Genomic DNA, 19,870 nt, shown 5'->3' on the forward strand with positions numbered 1-19,870 from the left:
CTTATTATTTTCAGAATTACTGAAACAAAAGCAGCACATTTCAATAGAAATATAACAAAAGGGTAAATAAGTCATTCAAAAATGCCATATTCAAAGAAACAAACCAGGAAAAATGTACTCACAACGGAGGCAATAAATCTACGGACATGCCTATAGACAGGTAGGTGGATCATCTGAAACAGACATGGAAAGACACTTCTCATTATTTGTCAAATATCGTAGAAAAAAAAATACAAAACAGCAGATAACTCACATGCATCATTTCACAATGTCTTCCATTACTTATACTAGTTAGCTCTTCAGATTAACAAGTGAGCATGCAGCTCTGTTAGCTCGACCTACTAAACAGTAGCCAAATCTACTACATATCATATCCACTTTTAAAAGCAAAGAACATAGTCCTTTATATGCCCATAAAAAGCAAGAATAGCCATAGTTGAAATTCCTTTGACTAGATGTCTACTGTATCAGGGTTCAACAAAGACCAACTTTCTTTAAAGATATAGCATAAGTTCCTAAACTTTGGTGACAGGACTGTTAAGTAAATGAAAAACAACTCTCTCCCTGCTCAAGAGACTAGTAGATTGCAAGTAACTTTCCCAGAAGTTTTGGTATTTATTCCCAACAGCTAGGTGTGCTAATGCATCAATTGAAACTTCCATGTATTGCTCAGGATAACCATTACTTCATTCCAAATTCAAATCTAGTTCCCCAAACTTTAACTGTATAAACATCACATTAAATTAATAGTTATCATTACATTAAGGTTGTAAGTAAATATAAAAGACAAATACAAAGAAATTACCTCCTGAATAGGGTTAAATTCCGGATCATTCAAATTCCTGAGAAACCACAACAACCCAGGTCTCAACACTTCACGCAAAAGTAAAATAAATGAAGCAAAATAGAAAACATACACCATCCCAACTAGCCAGTGAACAAACATTGATGTTCCTGGAGCTAGATGGAAGCTGTTTTTTCTCTCTTTTAAGGTTGCATCAAACATTGCCTGCAATAATAACCAAAATAACATGAATGGTAATAATGAAGTTTTGAAACAGTGAAAATGACAAAACAATTTTTCACAAAATAAGCCAAGGATTTTTAACCATTTCTGTTCCATTTACCCCCTTGAAAGTAAATTCACTCCCATTCTGAGGTTTTTTTTTTTCTTTTAGTAATTGGAGTTTACACACCTTAATAAAACAGCCAGCAGAAGAGGAATGTTAAAATACTGTTTTTAGACATTTATTAATTCAAGTTCAAATAACAATAGCACACAGCCATGATTTTTCATTTATTTATGACTTAATGATCAATAGATACCAGAACCGGACAAATATTCTGAATTAGACTTCTCTACTAGCAACATAATAATTAAGAAGTAGATTGTTAAGTTCCAAATGGTAGAAAGAAAAGCAAATTGAAGTTTTTCACAAAATATACTTCAAATTATTTTTATCAAATTCAGACTTTTTTATAATTATATATCAAGAAAAAAATATATACAAATCTAAAATCAGCAAATTTACTCTCTTGGTAGGCAAAATTTACTCCCTGGTGGTAAGTTTAACTCATGATATATGGTCTTTTTTATTTTCCTTAACAACTACCTAGAGAAATTAAAGATGCTGGTTTTATGCTAAAGGATTTTTAGGGGTCATTTTCTTGCATCTTATTATTTACAGCAAAATTTAAGTCCAGTAATGCAATCATATGTGAATAATATGGGACCTACTAAACTCGATTTTAATTAGTCCAACTAAACTAAGTCTCCACTATGCTATTTTTAACACAAAGAGTACATAACTTATCTAGATTTATATAGCAGAGCCAGAATATATATCATATTTGTATCATCCAAAGTTGACACTGCGTATTACAAAATACCGAGTTGGTGTGTAGCGTGGCAGTCAGAGAACATATTATCTGTTTTGTTTTGTTTTTAATGTAGAGCAAAAAAGATATGGAGAAAAAGTAAGGAATAAAAATTCTAGAAACACTTACCAGAGAACACACATCGAGCCACCAGCCACAAATTAATGGGAACACTCCAATCTCCACTACAACAAGTAGTTTCACTTTAACAACAACATAGCAAAGTCCAATAAGCCTCCTGAATCTTGAAGGAAAAATAAAAAGGAAAATATTCATCATCATCATCATTTAACATCCTTTTTTCCATGCTGCCATGGGTTGAATGGTTTGACAAGAGACGAACCAAGGGGCTCTGCCAGGTTCTACGTCTGTTTTGGCACGGTTTCTACAGCTGGATGCCCTTCCGAATGCCAACCACTTAACAGAGTGTACTGGATGCTTTTTACATGTATGGATGTGGTAAAAACTTTGCTTCCCAAACACATGGTTTCTGGTTCAGTCCTACTACTTGGCACCTTAGGCAAGCTTCTACTATAGCCCTAGGCTGACCATAGCATTGTGAACAGATTTGGTTGGCTGAAACTGAAAGAAGACCACCATGTGTGTGTGTGTGTGTGTGTGTGTGTGTGTGTGTGTGTGTGTGTGTGTGTGTACACAAACACACACACGTGTATATGAAGGACATCCACTGTAGAAAACTCATGTAAACAAATTCCATCTGACCCATGCAAGCATGGAAAGTGAACATTAAAATGATTATGCTATATTATGTGTGTGGGTGTGTACGTGTGTGTGTGTGTGTGTGTGTGTGTGTGTGTGTGTGTGTGTGTATAAAAATTTCCAGAGAAGAGTGTTCAACATACCTTTTGATGCGCACCAGAGCACAAAGAAGGTAGAGGGATACAAGACCCAATGCAAATACAATGTAACCAGTGAGGGCAGTTAAGAGGCCTTCAAAATGGGATGCCACAACCTGTATTAATAACAACAGTATTTTTGTAAAGAAGGAGATACAGATGGAGCAGAAAAATGAAAGAAACAATAAATTAGAGTAAGAATGGTAATTAAAAAATGAGATCATATGAAAGTGAATGAGGAGATAGAGAAGCAGCAAATGAAGAGAGAAAGTGAGAAGAAAAGAGAGAGACGAGAAAAGAAATAGTAACTGATATTTTAACTTACAAAATCATCAATTTTAAGGCCAACCAAAGTAAAATGACCAATGTGATATGGACAAAATGCTGGAACAAAGAAAAAAAAACAGTGTTTCATAAAATGTAAGAGGAGAATCCAAAAGATTGTACAGAACAGTGCAGGCTCAAATGCTTGGAATAGAGTGGACGCAACTAAAAGCATCCAAGGACCAGATGATGGTAGTAAACCAGACAACAAATTAAGTATACAACCAAGTCAGTCATGGCAAACTTTCAACTCAAAATGCAAAGAGCTAGAACAAATACCCTGATGCTTCCCATCCAATGCTCTGATTTCGACCAGTCCACAGCTCTAGACTGATATTTATGAACCCCAAAAGATGAAAGGTAAAGTTTAACCATCACAAAATTTGAATTCGGAAGGCAGGAAGCCAAAATAGATACCACATGGCATTTTAGCCACTGCTCTAACTTCACCTTCCCAATATGCACCACTCATCAATACATTAACAATACAGATACACTGTACCAGCTTAGTCAAATTGTGCTATACGGATGACAAATATCTTTGGTGCTCAGCCACTTTTTGCCTTCATTGTTCATGCAAGCTAGCATACACTTCCCCCAATTTTGTAGAATACTTTTTCTTTTTTTTTTTTTAATGATATCAATAACGTCTATTTGAAAATATAAATAGTCATGTAATGTAATACTTACCAAACACCAAGATGAAAAGTGTATTCAGAGATACAACCCAGAAAACATGCTCCTGAAGAAGACAGAAAAAAAAAACATAGGTGACTGAAAAGCTGATAACTATTTCAGATATTTTCTCACATTATTTAAACGTAATGAAGCAAACCTATATAAATATAAAAACTGATCAAATTTTTACAAAATATTTTTCTTTTTGGGAACACGCTTTTTTTTCAACACTTTTATATGGATATATATATATAAACTAACCACATTATCTTTCTAATGTTTGCACAATTTTTGCCTATTTGTGTATTTTCACATATAGTATGGGAACAAGTGCTTGTTATTTAGCTACATGTCCTTCCTATGGTCAGATACACAATTGTGAAAGGAGGAAAATGGAATCTCTTGTTGCTGTTGTTATATTAGCCTGAATTTCATCCTCATTTAGCAGATATTTCAGTCATTACCATCCTCTCTTGATATACAGATATATATATCCAGGACTACATTATTCAATGTGTCCTTCCTTTTTAAAAAAAAAAAAAAAAAACTAAAATGGTAAGATATGATTTCTGGAAGACTGAATGCTATTCAGGTGAAGTAGCCATGAAGGAGCTCCCAGACTGTCTCAAGTGGAATCTTTTTTTCGGCCGAATTGCTTGAGCTTAGTTAAAATAACTGGTCAGTTAAATAGGACATAGTCAGGAGTTCAAACTTTAATTCAAAGTCATTGTGTTATCACAACTAAAAGCCTCTCAGGGTGGCCTCAGGCAGGTTGGTATCAAAAGATTTAATGCTACAGAAAGCATAAGTAAGCATTGGCCTTATGTACCATTAAGATTCAGAAAACAAGCTTATTCATTTAGCATCTCGTTCTCTTGACCTACCAACAACAGCATAAATTATTTTATCCAATATGAATATCATCACCATCATTTTCACATCTGTTTCCCAATGGGTTGAATGGATTGTCATAGTCCAAGTCAGTCCTTATTGGTTGCAGTTACCCTCAAATAACTATGCCTTACTCAAAAAATTCAAGTCATTGCTAGTTCAGATGACATTCATTTGGGGTCAGTGAAAGAAGTTAAAATACCCCATAAAAACATATATACATCTTGTGAAATATACTTACAAGAAACACCAGAGAGCCATCTAAACCCAACAACTGAAAAGAAAGAAATACGACCCATTGTTAGATATCATGTTAATTGTACATGGGCTGCATCAGTAAAACTACTGAAATCACTGGCTAAAATATGTCTGCATTTATATTTGCATAAAAGAAGAAAATTTAATCCAATAACACTAGTAAATCATAAGGTTTTCATTTGACAAAGTTTTTGTGACCACAGATGCATATATATTTGATAAGATAATGGATAACCAACCAAGAACTCAATAGATTGCATCCAGTCCTCAGTATTGTATATATAGTGTCCACGATCAGAACACTCAAATGGTCCAAGTACTGTAGTGTAGACACAACTTGGTCAAGTCTAGTGTAGCACTATAATTTCTGTTACTACACAGTCTTGTAGTTTCAAATCTTGGCAGAGGGCCAGTAATTTTGGAGGGAGGGGGCAAATTGATTATATCAACCCTGGTATTTGACTGGCACTTATTTTTATCAACTCCAAAAGGATGAAAGGCTAAGTCAATCTCAGTGGAATATGAATTCAGGTTATTACTCAAGGTAAGAACCTAAGAGAGGGTGTCATGTCCTTGTGCAGAGGGACTTCTCAACCTTATACTGTCTTCACTCATTTGCTAACCATTTTACAGAGTGTAATAGACTGCCTTCGGTCATGAATCACCATGGGATTGAACTTAGAAAATTCCCCTCCAGGGCACAAGTCCAGGCAAGGTTATTTGTGGAAGAGAAACAGTCACCTATGCATATCAATCTCTCCTCTCCACACCACCTATGTTATCCAAAGGAAAGGCAGAGGCCAATACAGTTTGGTACCAGTGCTGTCGCAATTCCCTTCTACAGCTGAGTGGACTGGAACAATGTGAAATAAAGTGTCTTGCTCAAGAACACAACACACAGCCCAGTCCGGGAATCAAACTTGCAACCTCACAATTGTAAGCCCAATACTCTAACCACTGAGCTATGCACCTTCTTAGAGAGTATACTAGGTACATTTTATCATGGCATCAATACTAGTGAGGTTGTCTTGTGTTCCACAAAGCTAAGGAGCCCCTAAAGAGTTATAGCTTTTAGTGGCCTTTGCCAAAGACAATCATAACCAATGACAAGACCCTTCAGCAACTAATTTGCATGGCAGCATTACGATCATTATACAAACCTTAGAGCAAGACTTATGCCTTGCTTAATTGATCAGCCTGTTATCAGAAGAGTAAATCAATAATTCAACTTTTCAAATTCTATAGCATTCCTATCAGCAACATCTAATTTTCTGAGTACACCCACACAATAAAAGTAAACATTGAAAGTTAACAAAAACATGTCAAATTTGACAGTACTGTGGATGCTTGCATTGGTAAGTTGTTCTTATTTTGCAACACCTTTCTAAATGTGGGTAAACAGAGCCAAGGAGACATACAGCATAGCACAGCTGAGATTATGCTAAACTGCTTAACTCTTGATTGACTTGTCAGTACACTACCTGGCACCATTGGATGTGAATGTATTAAATGTTTACGATCCATTTTTTTGATAGACAGAGTTTAAAAAAACAAAACTAAATATAAAGAGGCATCAACATTCATCATTATCAACATTTAACATAACATCCATTTTCCATGCTGGCATGGCTTGACAGGAACTGGAAAGGCCAGGGGCCACACCAGGTTCCATAGTTTTGGTTTGGTTTTTATGGTCAGATGCCCTTCCTAATGCCAACTACTCTACAGAGTGTACTGGGTGCTTTGTATGTGGAACCAGCACCCACACCAATGCTTTTCACATGGCACATTCGTTTTAGGATCTCAATTATGTTGTGGCATACGAGTTTTCTTCAGCACAGCAATGCGCCACATATCTCAGTCCTCTGTCATCTAACGAAGATTTGAAATATAACCATGAGCTATGTCAATGAAAACTTAAGTAAGTTAGCCCACTTACCCTTTCCCATGTAAGTTCTTCAGCAGCCCGATCCCATTCAATAGGATTCCAATTATTGTCATCTAAGGAAGAGAAAAAAGAACATTAACATTGTAGGAGAGGAAATTAAAAGAGTATTAAAAGGTAAAACAAATGAAGCTGCAATGACAATGAAGATGATACATATGTAGATGATAGCAGGAAAGATGGCAATAGCAATAAAGTTTGTAAGGACAAAGAAGATGAAGATAGCAAAAGTGAAATGATAATGGCAAAAACGATGACAAATGAAGAGAAAGAATACAATGAAGAAAATGCTGTTGATGATGATGATGCTTTATAACTTTGGAACAAGATGACAAAATTTCAAGAGAGATTAACAAATTTAATAGAACTGAGATGTGGTTATTTTATTGACCATTCCCATCCCACTCCACTGTGAGATTTGAAGTCAGGACAAAGAGAGATATAACTTAATCCCACAAGGAATTCTGTTCAACACATTACTGATTAAACCATCCACTACCCTAAACACAATTCTAATAATAATCTTCGTGCCAGTGACACGTAAAAGCACCTACTACACTCTCGGAGTGGTTGGCGTTAGGAAGGGCATCCAGCTGTAGAAACTCTGCCAAATCAGATTGGAGCCTGGTGTAGCCTTCAGGTTCCACCAGTCCTCAGTCAAATCGTCCAACCCATGCTAGCATGGAAAGCGGACGTTAAACGAACGATGACTTCACAAATTTGTTCCATGTTCTATTACTTCTGCTACTTCACTCACAAGGCTAACACCCTAATAACAATGTCAACAATAAGGATAATATAAATATATTTTTCTCTTCCTGTCTGGAAACCTACTAAATATTGATTATTATTATCTTTATAATAATGACTGCTGACGATAGCAGCAAATTGTGAAATACCAGCTTTGTGCCCAGTATGAAGCAGCAGCTTATCATCATTGTCAACATTTTAACATCCACATGGGTTGGAGGGAATTTGATGAATCAGATTTACTACAGGAAGAGGCCTTTTCTGTCACCAACCCCAACCTGTTTCCAAGCCAGGTAATATTTCCCTATGACTGGAGATGTTTCCATGGAAGACTGGAAATAGAAAACACCACTTGCATGATGGTGATACTTGCTCGCAAATCAGGCTATCACAGTAAGGAGACACTAACACACACACACACACACACACACAGTATGGGCTTCTTTCATTTTCCATCTACCAAGTTCACTCACAAGGCTCTATAGTAGGAGACACTTGGCCAAGGTATCATGCAGTGAGGTTGAACCTGAAACTATGTGGTTGGGAAGAAATCTCCTTGCCACACAGCCATGCCAATACCTTGATGCTGTTCACATCAATGCTGGATGTTCAGTTAGCTAAATTTGAATATGTATACCAATATAATTAGGTTGGCTTGTATCACCTCAGGGAAATACGTATAGCCACAGATATGCAAGTCAGTGATAACAATACAAACATCTCTCATAATTAGTAACAATGAGCAGGTATGCCATCTTCTGGAACACTCCCACCATCAATGATAATGAAAATATTACCAATAACAAGCCAGACGGTCATTAAAGAGAAAGCAAATAGAATTTATCAACTAGTGAATGGCTCCATTCTGTTTGACAAAGACAGAGACAATTATGCAAGATTAGAGATTTACAGCTGATGGCATTGAATATGTAAGGAATAAAGAGCTATATAACCTCAATTATAATTGGAGTCTTTGCTCGTTCTGAGCTATAACAGAAGAGTCCACTTGAAAGATTTTAAGGAGTCCCTCAAAGTAAATAACACAAAATAGCATTACTTAGCATAACCCATACAACACTAAATAGGAAGATGCAGATCAAAAACACAACACATTCAAGACTGTATTTCTCTTGAAATTCATTGCTCTATGTTTCAATTAATTATGAAAATAATTAATAATTTGGTGAGACTATAAAAGTTTCATTATTATAAACTGGTGTTAGGAACATAACTTAACAAAAGGTACTTGTACAAAATTTTGATGGTATTTTTAAATTTATATATAAACATTCTAAAAAAACAGACTGATTTTGTATTATAAAACTAAGAAGTCTCAGGTAAGTAGGTATCAAAAGGGTTAATGTGATACTTAAATATTATTGTTACTATTCAAAATTGGTGTAGATTGAATTAATGTTAAAAAATATTTCATAATGGACTGGCTCCCGTGCAGGTGGAATGTAAAAAACACTTTTTGAACGTGACCGTTGCCAGTACCGTGTGATTGGATCTCGTGCCAGTGGCACGTAAAAGCACCCACTACACTCTCAAAGTGGTTGGCATTAGGAAGGGCATCCAGCTGTAGAAACTCTGCCAGATCAGATTGAAGCCTGGTGCAGCCTTCTGGCTTGCCAGCCCTCAGTCAAATCGTCCAACCCATGCTAGCATGGAAAGCGGACATTAAACGATGATGATGATGATGATGATGATGATGATAATGATGATGATGATAAAAAGAACCTCAGGAAGCTGAACTTTCCAGGTGAAATGACAAAGAACTGAGATACCTGGTGTCTGGCCATGCTCAAGAAGATCTGTATCCCGCAGCAGAAATATTCAGACTGATCCTTCTGGTTTTGTCAAGCACATAAAAGCACCTGTACAGCAATACATAAAAGCGCCTGTGCAGTGCCACATAAAAGTGCTCATGCAGTGTCATGGAAACGCATCCAGCACACTCTGTAAAGTGGTTGGGGTTAGGGAAGGCATCCAGTCGTAGAAACCATGGCAAATCAGACTGGAGTCTGGTGCAGCCCCACCTGCTCGCCAGTTCTGGTCACACCATCCAACCCATGTCAGCATGAACAACAGACATATGATGATGATGACAATGATGATGATGACGATGATGATGATGAAATATAAAAACGCTATAACAAGAATGATTTAACATCCAACTTAAACTGCAATGGTAAAACATAACTCACCTTGAGCAGCATTGTTGGGGCCCATTGCAATTACATCAAAGACTTCCACTTCCGGTGCTCCAGCTAAGCCTTCTTCATTCAGATTTCCACCTTCTCCTGCACCGGCAGCAGCTCCATTACCTTCTGCATTGGCATTACCAACCATGCCACGACCAATAGGTGCCATACCCATCAAATTATTCATTACTCCTCCTTCAAAGAAATTCTGGAATATATAAACAAAATACATTATTGGTTTGTTGTTACTAGGTACAAATACCCCATATTATAAGAAAGGAGAAAATGTAAGGTTATGATCATGGTTTTTTTTTTTTTTTTTTAATCTTCTAAGGATGTTAATGACATAAGCAAAATGAAATTCAAATCCTAGTTTATAAATTTGACCTGCTAAGTCAGCTTACTTCTTGCGCTATACTGTTTGCCACTATGTTGCAGAATCAAATTACCAGCTAGTACCAACTTTGATTTTCATCCCATTAGAGAAACAGATGTTGTCATTGTGCCAAATTTCTTGTGAATACTTAAGACTATCTCTAGTAAGGAATGTTGTTTGTTTCCCAACAAGAGAGAAAGGTTGGAATATTAAGGCTGGAAAGCATGACCATGAAGGCAGTCTATAAGAAGATGGAGAGTGCAGGAAAAAAAAGATGCTTTTGTGAGACTGAGGAGATAAATTAGTGAAGACAAAGTTTAGACAGAAATCGAGAAGTTATGAAAGAAAGGAAATAACAGGGAATTACACCAAACTAAACAAAAAGTTTAACAGTTGACTATACTTAATAAGATTCACCAATCATTTATATGGAGAAAGCAAGGAGAAGGAATTGTTACAAATTTTATTTGGGTGAGCCAAGATAGTAAGGTGCTAAAATATATTTGCCTCCAATGAAAATTAAAGTCAACAAAAAATTTTCATTACAGGTTGTTTTCTTACATCTCTGTTCTGTAATGTGTAACTTCAGTTATTAAGTCTGATTGGGCAAACTCAAGATTAAAAGTATTCTGGTCAAAACCATCTGGTCTCTTCCTGAGGTTTAGTGCATCCAAGATAACATTATCTAATGTATCCTTGCAATTTTTAAGAAAGTAAGGTGTGATTTGAGGAAGATTTGGTTGCTACTTCCAACACATTCAACAACTACATAGAAGCTCCTTTGTTAGTCCATAGATGTGCAGTTCTGAGAGAATACATTGAAGTCATATGTAGACAAAATATGTTCATTGGTGAGATGTTTAATATTATAGTCATGATCTTTACTCTAGTGAATGTAGCTGACTCAGAGAGATTGCACTACTTAAGATACAAAGCAGTGCATTTCCATAAGTGATCATATCTAACAATGTCTAGTGTTAGTGTGCATGGATATGTATTTATAGTCAAAAGAGAGACAGTTGTTTATATAACACAAGAAGCATTTCAGAGAGATGCCAGATCCCTGAACTACAGGTCGACAAGGTTATAGAGAAATAGCAACACTTGCTTCAATGAGAACTAACCTAACAAAACGCTTTTGTTTCCAGTGATCTACAATCACATTGAGAACAAAAGTAAGCAACTTTTCTAGATCTTCAAACCAAACACAATCAAAACTTTTACCATGTCAATGGAAACAACTTCTCTTTCAGAGGAAATGTTATTACAGTCTAGTGGGAAGGAGAAAGAGAATCACTGTGGTGTAGGAACACTTATTTATGATTTTCATAATCACTTTTACTTTGAAATATACATGAACGCATATCTCTATAAGAAGTACAAGATTTGAGCCATTGCTATGATGTATAACTGAATACAATGTAAAGAAATGTCTATTCATGTCTCCATCACAGTGTCAGATAAAAACTTTCACTGACTGCATAGGTGTACTTTAATGTACCAAACACACAATTTAGTGTATCGATGATTTATATAATTGAATACAAAACCAGTATTATATATGCAAATCAGATTAAATGATTTAGTAAAATCATTTAAAGGTTATAAAAAGTTATAAGCTAGATTTCTCTCTGCAAATAGACAAAGGTAAGTGATCTTTAAAGTAATTCCAACAAAAATCAAAACCAAATCAAGCCAATCCACCTTTCTCTGGGTAGCAAGTAAGCCCTCTGTAGGACCTCTGAGACTGAGAAAAGGGAGAGGGGAAAAAACCCAACAATTTATGAGCTGTTGGTAATTATTACTCTGAATCTTGTAAGTAACCCAGATACAAATCAATCAGTGATTGTAAGTTAGTCTGCTAACAAACAGAGCAGCCTCTTATAGTGTTACTCATAGCACCAGGTTTCTGCTGTATCCTACAAAATCTAAATAAATTCATTCCAACATAATTCACCAAAGTGAAATGAAGAAGAAGAGGAGAGGAGGGGAGAGAGAGTAACAAAACAACTGCAAACTCTAACAATGATCTATTTTCATATACTTTAAGCTGACAATAGTGGCTGAAAGCAGAGGAAAAAGAAAAACAACTGTTAACTTACCCTTCCTTGGTTATTCGCTTCATCTTCATGTTCCAACCAGTCAGGGCCACCACCATGGAGAATTTGTTCTCTCAACCAAACTAAACTAATAAACGCACACAATGTGCAAGTCACCACAAAACAACCTTGAAAAGAATCTGATACTATATTTTCTCTGAAAGATAAATGATAACAATAATAATAATAACAGTAATGATTAATATTAATAATAATAGTAATGGCTTTAAATTTTGGTACTAAGACAGCAAATTTAAAGGAAGTGAGATAGTCGTTATATCAACCCATGTTCAACTGGTACTTATTTTATCATCCCAAAAGGTTGAGGGTTAAGTTAATCTCAGCAGAATTGGTGTTTCAAATTTTGGCACACAGCCAGCAGTTTTAGCGGGGAGTTAGTAGACTATATTGACCCTAGGGCTTAACTGGTACTTTATTTTGTCAACCCTGAAAGGATGAAAAACAAAATTGACCTCAGCAAAATTTTAAGATCAGTCTTCAGTAACATGACAGGACAAGTGATAATAAATGTGTATGATTTAACATGTAATTAAACACATTCATATCTAAAACTGGTTGTGCTATAAAATTAGGAGATAAACTCCCAAGTCAATATTCAATTTAATTTTCTGACTGTAGTTAATTTACTTCACTATATTACAAATGCTTTAAAAAAGGATTGAAGATAGCAATTCTATTTCCTCCCTAAACTTTCCATACCATCAATATCAATTGCAGTAACAAAGTACAAAATCTATCTGTATGTCTAATACAATCAAATAATGGAACTTCTATCCAATTTGTCAACCTGCTAGAAACTGCTGCCAAATTTTTTTTAAACTATATTCAGCAGTCTTAAAAAAAGGGAAAGGGACAATAAAGTAACATAGTCCGATATGTAGACTCTGTTAACCAATATATATATATATGAAAGGAGACATTGTGTAACACAGTTCTATACACACTGGATGTTCATGACTAGAAGACTTTTCACCATTGATCTGTTCTACCAGAGCTGACTGAGGCTAACAACTATATATATATATATATATATATATATATATATATATATATATATATATGTAACATGGAAAAATGCAAGCAAGAGAAATCCTGGAGAAGTACAGGGCAAATTATTACACTTGGAAAATTTCAGGACAAGTTATTACATCTGGTAAAGTACCAAACAAGAAAAGTTTTGCTTAAAATATTGCAGCTAAGGATAAAATTTCAAATAAAATATTTAGATTTAGAAAATATTAGCTTTTATTAAAACTAAAAATTTTATTACAAGTTATTACTTCTATTTGTTATTACTTGTTACTTCTAATAAAAATAACTCAAAATATTTCTTGCACTTTAAAAAATTCATTTTTTTAATTATTAATTAATAATTAGGAATTCGAAAACAGGTTATAAAAAATAATAGTAGTACGTCTTCCCATTTTTAGTCTTGATCCAATGCCTATTTTTTACATAATAAATTTGCCTACCATATATACTGTTCTACTTTGCATAAAACTTTAGCTATATTGGTACTTCTGGCTCTCATTTTTTAAGTATTCTAGTGTGTCAATATTTTAACAAAATGATGGTACCATTTTTAATTATAATGTTACTATATAAATTGAAATCAAATAATTTTTAATATTCAAATTTTATCCTTAGCTGCAATATTTTAAGTAAAAATGTTCTTGTTCTGTACTTTACCAGGTGTAATAAGTTGTCCTGAACTTTTCCAAGTGTAGTAACTTGTCTTGTACTTTTCCCGGTTTATAATCTTAAGGATATTATTTCTCGTGCTCATATTTTTCCATGTAATCCATGTTTTTTCCAGGCTATGCTGTTATGCTAATCAATAATGTGTTAATTAATAATTTAAGATTTGACCTTATGGAAAATTGAATAATATATTTAATAAATCACTAAATGATATTTTAATTTTGTTCATTTTTGTGAGTGAATTATTATTATTATTATTATTATTATTATTATTGAATTAAAATAAAAAGTTTTATGCTAAAAAATAAAAATAAGATTAGTATTTGAAGAGCACATTATTTACATTGACTTATTATAAAATTAAAATTGAAAAAGAAGAGGTGAACGCAAAAATTGCAGGGGGTACCACCCACCTGCAAATTTGTGAAGGCTGTCTTGGAGTGGAGGGTAAAAAATGGCTGATGGGTGGGTGGTTTCAAATTCTGAGGGTGGCAGTGGGGGTTTCTTTGAAACTTCATTGCATGAGATTGATACCATGAAATTCTTCAAATTGAGCTCTATGATTTAAGCTTAATTAAAATATAGCTTGTTTTTAAAATAAAAAAGTTGATTATACTTAAGACCAATTTTTTTGCCTTACTTTTTTCATGATATTTTACCTCAACTATTTTGATACAAATTTTTGTTTGCATGGGATCAAAACTATCAAATTCCTCGTGCTTTCTTCTATCATTGAAGCTAAGATATATATATTTTGTTTATAAAAAAAAAGTTACTTAGATCTAAACTTGATTGGGGGCGTTACTTATTCTCCTATAACATTGCTACAAATTTGCATGTAAACTTTTTTCTACTGGACCAAATCTCGATTCTTTTTTTGCCAAAATGTAGCTAGGGACCAGTCCTCTACAAAAATGTTAAGTTTTCAATTTGGTTAAGAACTGAATTAGCAACAAAGCTCTGAAAGATGCTGCATGTGAGTAAATTGTGGCCTTAAGAATATTGTTCAACTACTACCATAGTTGAATGATATATATATATATATATATATATATATATATATATATATATATCATCATCATCATCGTTTAACGTCCGCTTTCCATGCTAGCATGGGTTGGACGATTTGACTGAGGACTGGTGAAACCGGATGGCAACACCAGGCTCCAGTCTGATTTGGCAGAGTTTCTACAGCTGGATGCCCTTCCTAACGCCAACCACTCAGAGAGTGTAGTGGGTGCTTTTACGTGCGAATAAGATACACCCACATAAGATAAAAAGTTAAACTTACGTGGATAACATATCCAAAGGTAAGGTTAATAAAGAGCTCACAGATCCTGTGAATAAACATCTGTATATTCGACCTGAAAAGTAGAAGAAAGCTAATAATGATATTGTTGAGCAGAAACAAAATAAATTGTAAATTTATCAAGTCAGTTCATATTAGCTACCTAGTAGAGCAAATGTTGGAGAGTGGTTACATTTTAGCCAGACAAGTCTGCAATTAAGATTCCATTCCCTGCCTGGCCTTCTTTGTATTCTGACCAATATAACATACACACAGACGTTTTTGCTATGAAAGTGAAAGGAGGGTTTAGTGAACTGTTGCTCTGAACAGAGCACAAGCAAACCTTCCTTAGGACACAACAATGCTACTAATGATGACTTTTAACAGATAAAGGCTACAAGTTTCAGTGGGAAGTGACAATAGTCAATTCTATCAACTTCACTGTTTGAGTGATCTACTTGTTTTATCAAAACTGAAAAGATAAACAGTAGAATCAACTCTGGCAGAATTTGAGCACAGGACATTATGGGAAATAACTAAAATACATGATCTTTTGTCCATCACTCAACAATTTTGCCATATAATTGTGTATAAATTTATCTTCAATTGCATGAAATTTACAAATAAAATCATTCCATTAATGCCTTTGTGAAAAGTATGTATGTCACATGTCTGTAGTTTGCTTTAAGTATTGTGGCTTTAACAGTATAAAGATAGAAAAGCAATGAATATTAGAACATGGCACCAGAACAGCTGAGAAAGTTAGCTACTGAAGACTAGTATCTTGCTGTCTACAGAGTAGAATTATCTCTCTTTTACTTAAGAGAGAATGTGAAGTTACTAAGAAACCAGTTTAAAGGGCTTTGAAAGCTGATGAAAATAAGATTTATGATCACTATTATTCTATTAGGAAGATTTATATCTCACACACTTAAGAGGCTACATTCTGCCAGCAGTACTAGCCAGTAATGTATCAAGCCAAGACAAACACAGCCATAGAAATATAGTACATTTTAATTAACATTAGTTAATACTATTTACATAACAAAGAGTCCTAATTTTAACATTGATTTATAAATCCCTTAATATATATTTCTAATTTAGGTACAGAGCCACATCTTTTACGAGATTGAATGTTGGATTAAATTAATCCCTGTACATGACTGGAACTTATTTTATCAGCTACTGAAAGGACATCTCTACAGGTGATTTAAATGCACTGCTAACACAATAGTGCATGGTACTGACTTACAAAAAACATTTAATATACTTGGTAGCAAATTATGGTTGCATAACAAAATACTATGTGCCTACAAGTCATAAATCTTTATGTACCAGCTACTGAAAGGAATGAAAAAGCAAAGTTAACACAGTTAATAACCAAACTCAAAATTGCAAAGCATGTTAAATGACTACTGCATCAAAATTGGTGAATCTACACTGAACTTCTGTAGACATTGAATCAAATATGTGTAACAAACATGGACAGTCTTAAAGACAAATATTTTTATTCAATATAGTTAAAATATAAATTTGATATTTAAGTATCTATTGTCTATCTTGGTGAATGTGAAAACTAACTTACAAATTTATTTTGTCTGATGATATTTCAAACAAAAATTAATAATTTTACATTTCACTGAATTTACCTGAGTAAATGTGTATATAAAGTGAAATGGCACTAGCTGTAATATTTTGACTCAGAGAAGCTTCCTGAAGAGACTTAGTCTGTCGAAAAACACAGAGCTCACTCAGAATGTTGTCAAAAGATCATAAGACTCAGTGTTTTAACCTAATTTGATCTCCTGAGTGACAAACTTCTTCAGACATTCAAAGTTAAGGAGAAAAACATTTGTTCCAATATGGAAGTCAATCAAAACATTCACTGATTTATGTAAAAGATGGCCACACGAGAATATGCTTGAAACAGCATTTGATTAAAATAACGATGTGCATACCACTTTTAATCTATACACATACATGGAACAACACTAGCCATATTTCATTTCAGTGAAAGAGATTTATATGTTAAAAAAAAAACAATCATATAGTCTCTTTGAGAAGTTTCTCTGAGACAAAATATCACAGCTGGTTGTCGTTTCATGTATGTACACACATTATAAATGTTATACACATCGTTATTTTAACCTGATGCTATTTCAAATGCAAATGTGTATATTTACTGTCATTTCTACATTATCAAACTAAGCATGCTTGTAAAATAGCTAATATACATTTGAAGAAATGCAGAGATGAGTACTGGACAACTGAGAGACTGAAAGTATGCATCCTGTCACTAGTGCTGTGTTATGTCACAAGGCAGTTTACTCTCGAGTGGCCCAGCATATCTAACTATATATATATAGAAACTGCAGAGAACACATAGTTGTAAGCTACAGCAGTAGCAATACAGCAAAACATACATTTGTTAGTTTAATTTCCCTTGTGAGTATAAGTAATAGAAATGGCAAGTGAGCTTGTCAAAGAGATATTATACAATGACAAAATTTTCATTAGTATCCCTGAACACCCAATGAATTATGGCATTATACAAGTAGTTGAAGAGAGAGGCTTCTAGACAACCAGTTGAGAGGTCAACAATTCATATCTCTCTAATACTGCATTGTTCACAATAGTATCTGGTTCTCAATAGCTAAGTTCACCAAGTTCCAATCAGTTAATACAGACACTCTAATAATTCACCATTATAAACAGTAAGTAGTGTTGTGGAACAGACAATTATTTTCGTAACTTACACTGCTGTCATTCCTTTCTACAGAAAACAATGCAGAAGAAATTATTCCATGTTTACTTAATGCTATGGAAACCAGAGTTAACCCACTGAAACCTCACACATTTACCTATTCATAGTTAAATCCACATGTTAATGTATTCCACATTATTGTATAAGTGAAAACATGTGACTACACCAGGTAAACATAGGTTATTTACTGTTCAAAATCATTAAAGCATGAGAGAGTTTTTGTTATTCTTCTTATCTTTTTTATTATTTCTCTAACATTTTATTCTCATCAGAATACATGCCAAATTCAGATTCAATATTAGTAGAATATGTGAAGAGTACACAGGGTGCTAATTAGCCTTTTTATTTGTAGCCGTTTTCTAAGTTCAACTGAAAATCCAATAATTATTCTTTGATAGCCTGTATTGCAAATTCTATTGTCTATCTTGGTGAATGTGAAAACTAACTTATAAATTTATTTTGTATGATGATATTTCAAACAAAAATTAATAATTTTACATTTTACTGAATTTACCTGAGTAATTTTGAAGCAAAGACCTTGTCATATTGTCATAAATTTATGTAAGGACATGTAATTAAATTGTGTCCGAAACACCACCTCGATATATCAATAAACAAAAAAGTTATAGCTGTTTTGCAAAAACAGTCTAAATTCTCTGTTATTTAGAATTTAACTGAAAGACAGTATGAACAGTATAAACACTTGTTCAATGAATTGTTGTGATTTAAGAAGGCTTAGCTATAACTTTGAAATGGGTTACTAGTGGAGAGGTTTCATAACTATAAAGAGCTATTAAATTCATCTTGCATGCTTATAAGTCACTTTTTCAATCAACTTTAAATTTCTACATTATATTGTATCATCATCATTTTATGTCTGCTATCCACATTGACATGGGTGTGCAAGGTTATCACTGTCCAAATCAGTTCTTATTTAGAAGGTGAGCATCCCAAGTCTCGGTTGTTTTGTTGCACAGAAACTGAGGATCTTCATTTGTAACACAAGGTTTCAACATTTTTGTCGATGTTATTGCAGTCATGTAAAATATTTGAAGAACACCATGACTGAAGTGTGGAAGATATGAATACAAAAGATGGGATGAAATCATTTGGAAACTTCTGACCCAATAAACACTTCTGCTAAATGACCACAACAGTACCATTATAACACAGAAAATCAAGGATAAAAATTACAATTTTCATACTTACATGCTGTAAGTGGAACAACTCCAAGCCATGCAAACGCCACTAATGTGTAATGAAACCAGTACCGAACTGCTCGACCAATACTAGTAAGCAAGCCACTGAAAATATCTTTAACGGGTAACCGTTTTGGCATGTCTGGTGAATAAACTGAAAAAAAAAAAGGAGAGAAAGAGAGGGAAAATTAAGACAGTATAAAGAAAAATTATTGTTCCATAACACTAAAGATGTTTCTTTGATAACTGCTTCCTGTAGATTTTATTTTTTTAATTAAAGTGCATCAATATGTCTTTTTTTAATGTCAGATACACCCACAAAATTCTATGCAAAAGAAAAGTTTTGTTCAGAGACAAGCTATCACTACCCAACATACTATGAACTCTGGACTTCAATGCATGCCTTTTCTACCAACCTATGAACTTCTAAACTGGTCTACCAGCTTTATACCAGTGCACCCAATTCTCCAGTTCCTGTCACTCCTAAGATATCTCAATTTTGCATATCCTATACTAAATACCAGATGCACACAACTGCATCTCTTCCAAACTCCATTACTCACAATATTTTTCACCCAACTTCAACATTCAAGAGTTCAAGCTGAATATCAAACAGATCGACTCTTTAAGCTATCCC

At 34.1% G+C, this 19,870-nt stretch overlaps 1 protein-coding gene across 2 annotated transcripts in view; it reads right to left on the minus strand.

The window, feature by feature from the left end:
* Nucleotides 1–19,870, minus strand: part of LOC106874637 (E3 ubiquitin-protein ligase MARCHF6) — an 84,343-nt gene that overhangs the window by 30,961 nt on the left and 33,512 nt on the right. For both annotated transcript variants that reach the window (XM_089351813.1, XM_089351802.1), the window contains exons 5-16: nt 19,244–19,387; nt 15,274–15,346; nt 12,264–12,417; nt 9,789–9,993; nt 6,826–6,887; nt 4,870–4,902; nt 3,750–3,801; nt 3,061–3,119; nt 2,742–2,851; nt 2,008–2,122; nt 806–1,009; nt 123–173 (exon numbers count right to left, since the gene is read on the minus strand). In XM_089351813.1, the coding sequence (XP_089207939.1) occupies nt 123–173; nt 806–1,009; nt 2,008–2,122; nt 2,742–2,851; nt 3,061–3,119; nt 3,750–3,801; nt 4,870–4,902; nt 6,826–6,887; nt 9,789–9,993; nt 12,264–12,417; nt 15,274–15,346; nt 19,244–19,387 (1,262 nt within the window). The remainder of the gene's footprint in view (nt 1–122; nt 174–805; nt 1,010–2,007; nt 2,123–2,741; nt 2,852–3,060; nt 3,120–3,749; nt 3,802–4,869; nt 4,903–6,825; nt 6,888–9,788; nt 9,994–12,263; nt 12,418–15,273; nt 15,347–19,243; nt 19,388–19,870) is intronic.

This window comes from Octopus bimaculoides, chromosome 1 (assembly GCF_046866305.1).
Source record: "Octopus bimaculoides isolate indiv1 chromosome 1, ASM4686630v1, whole genome shotgun sequence".
NCBI classification, from domain to species: domain Eukaryota; kingdom Metazoa; phylum Mollusca; class Cephalopoda; order Octopoda; family Octopodidae; genus Octopus; species Octopus bimaculoides.